At 62.6% G+C, this 1,723-nt stretch overlaps 1 protein-coding gene across 2 annotated transcripts in view; it reads right to left on the bottom strand.

Moving 5' to 3' along the window:
- Nucleotides 1-1,723, bottom strand: part of LOC102241975 (class I histocompatibility antigen, Gogo-OKO alpha chain) — a 3,328-nt gene that overhangs the window by 818 nt on the left and 787 nt on the right. Inside the window, exons 2-4 of one of the 2 annotated variants that reach the window (XM_014544694.1) lie at nt 1,334-1,609; nt 472-747; nt 238-348 (exon numbers count right to left, since the gene is read on the bottom strand). In XM_014544694.1, coding sequence (XP_014400180.1) covers nt 238-348; nt 472-747; nt 1,334-1,609 — 663 coding nt within the window. Of the gene's footprint in view, nt 1-101; nt 349-471; nt 748-1,333; nt 1,610-1,723 lie in introns of those variants that run through there. The other variant, XM_005872370.2, reaches the window with a different exon arrangement.

The following is a 1,723-nucleotide window of genomic DNA, read 5'->3' as shown; positions in this document are numbered from 1 at the left end:
GGACCTGCCCTCTGACCTGGGACTGCTGGGAACGGGGTCCCCACCACCAGCATCATCAGGTGATAAGTGGTCCCTCATTATCCCACGGGCCTCACTACAGAGTAAGTGTGAGCACAGAGCCCCACACTGGCCATCACATGTGTGGGGATGGTGCTTCCCATGAATGAGGCGGGACACACGTCTACCTGGGCTTGAACCCCCAGGGGGACAAGACACTCAGACCCCACCCCTGCCCACCTGAGCGCCTCCTCCACCACATCACAGCTGCAGCCACAGCGCCCAGCAGAACCAGGACCCCGGCGAAGCCCACGATGATGATGATGATGAAGAAGGTGTGAGAAGGCGGCTCTGGGAGGAGAAGGGAAGGGAGGGTGAGGGCCCTGACCCCAGGACTCAGCCCCGACCCCACTGAGGTCCCCCAGGGCCCCTGCTGCCCTGAGAAGAGGCTCTGTGCCCACGGCCCCTCCTCACCCCATCTCAGGGTCAGGGGCTCGGGCAGCCCCTCGTGCTCCACATGACATGTGTATCTCTGCTCCTCTCCAGGGGGCACCCCCACGGCCGCCCACTTCTGGAAGGTGCCGTCCCCCGCAGGCCTGGTCTCCACCAGCTCCATGTCCTGGGTCTGGTCCTCCCCGTCACGCTGCCAGGTCAGGCTGATGTCCGCAGGGTAGAAGCCCAGCGCCCAGCACCTCAGGGTGACCTCACGCTCAGAGACCGGGTGGTGGGTCACGTGTGCCTTTGGAGGGTCTGAGGAGAGGTGAAAAAATTTATAAAGTTTGCATCTGCTGTGGGACACTCCACAAGAGCTCCTTGACCATCCTGAGAGTGGACAGCACATCTGGTGTGGGGAAGGGTGCACACAGCCTACACATCAGCCTGGACAGAGGCACCTGAAAGGACCTAGTCTTTAGAAAGTTCTAGAATCAGAGAGACACAGCCCAGGGCAGGAGGCAGGTCTCTGAGGGGAGAAAAGGGATTTGTGGTCCTGACCTGGGTGGAGGCCACGTGACTCAGAAAAGCTGGGGTGAGGCCTCAGACACAGTGGGTGTGGGCAGCGCACAAGACCTGAGAGAGAAGGTCCCCGTGGGTCCCTGAGCCCCTGCAGGGCCCATGGGAACAGCTGATGGGCTATTTCACGGGGTCTCCCTGCACTCCAGGAGAGCCTGCACCCCTAACTATCCCTGAGAGAAGGGGGTCCCTTTGGTACCTGACCTGACATCCAGGGGGCTCCCTCCCTGACCCAAGGAGCGGTGTCTGACACTGACCCCCTCTCCTGTCTCCTTGTAGGAGCCTCAGCCCCGGGGAGAGGGGGCGGCCCCAGGGCCCCTGGTACCTGTGCGCTGCAGGGTCTCCTTCCCTTTTTCCAGGTGAATTTGGAGCCACTCCATGCACTCCCCCTCCAGGTAGCTCCTCACAAGCTCTGCCCCACCGACCGCCTCCCAGTTGCGCAGGGTGATCTGAGCCGCCATGTCAGCTGTGGTCCAGGAGGTCAGGTCCTCGTTCAGGGCGATGTAGTCGGAGCCGTCATAGGCGTATTGCAGGTACCCGCGGAGGAGGCGCCCATCGGGTCCCACTTGGCAGCCAATCATCCTCTGGAAGGTGTGAGACCCTGACCCCGCCTCCTGGTCAGCCCCTCCCGCCCCGCAGGGACTGAACTTAAAACTGAAAGTGAAATTAGGTCAAAGTCCCCGCGGGCTCCTCCCGGGTGGGGGCCGGGCGGGTC

This window comes from Myotis brandtii, unplaced genomic scaffold (assembly GCF_000412655.1).
Source record: "Myotis brandtii unplaced genomic scaffold, ASM41265v1 scaffold3789, whole genome shotgun sequence".
Lineage (NCBI taxonomy): Eukaryota > Metazoa > Chordata > Mammalia > Chiroptera > Vespertilionidae > Myotis > Myotis brandtii.
Note: the sequence above shows the minus strand (reverse complement) of the source record. Positions and strands in the feature narration are given on the sequence as shown.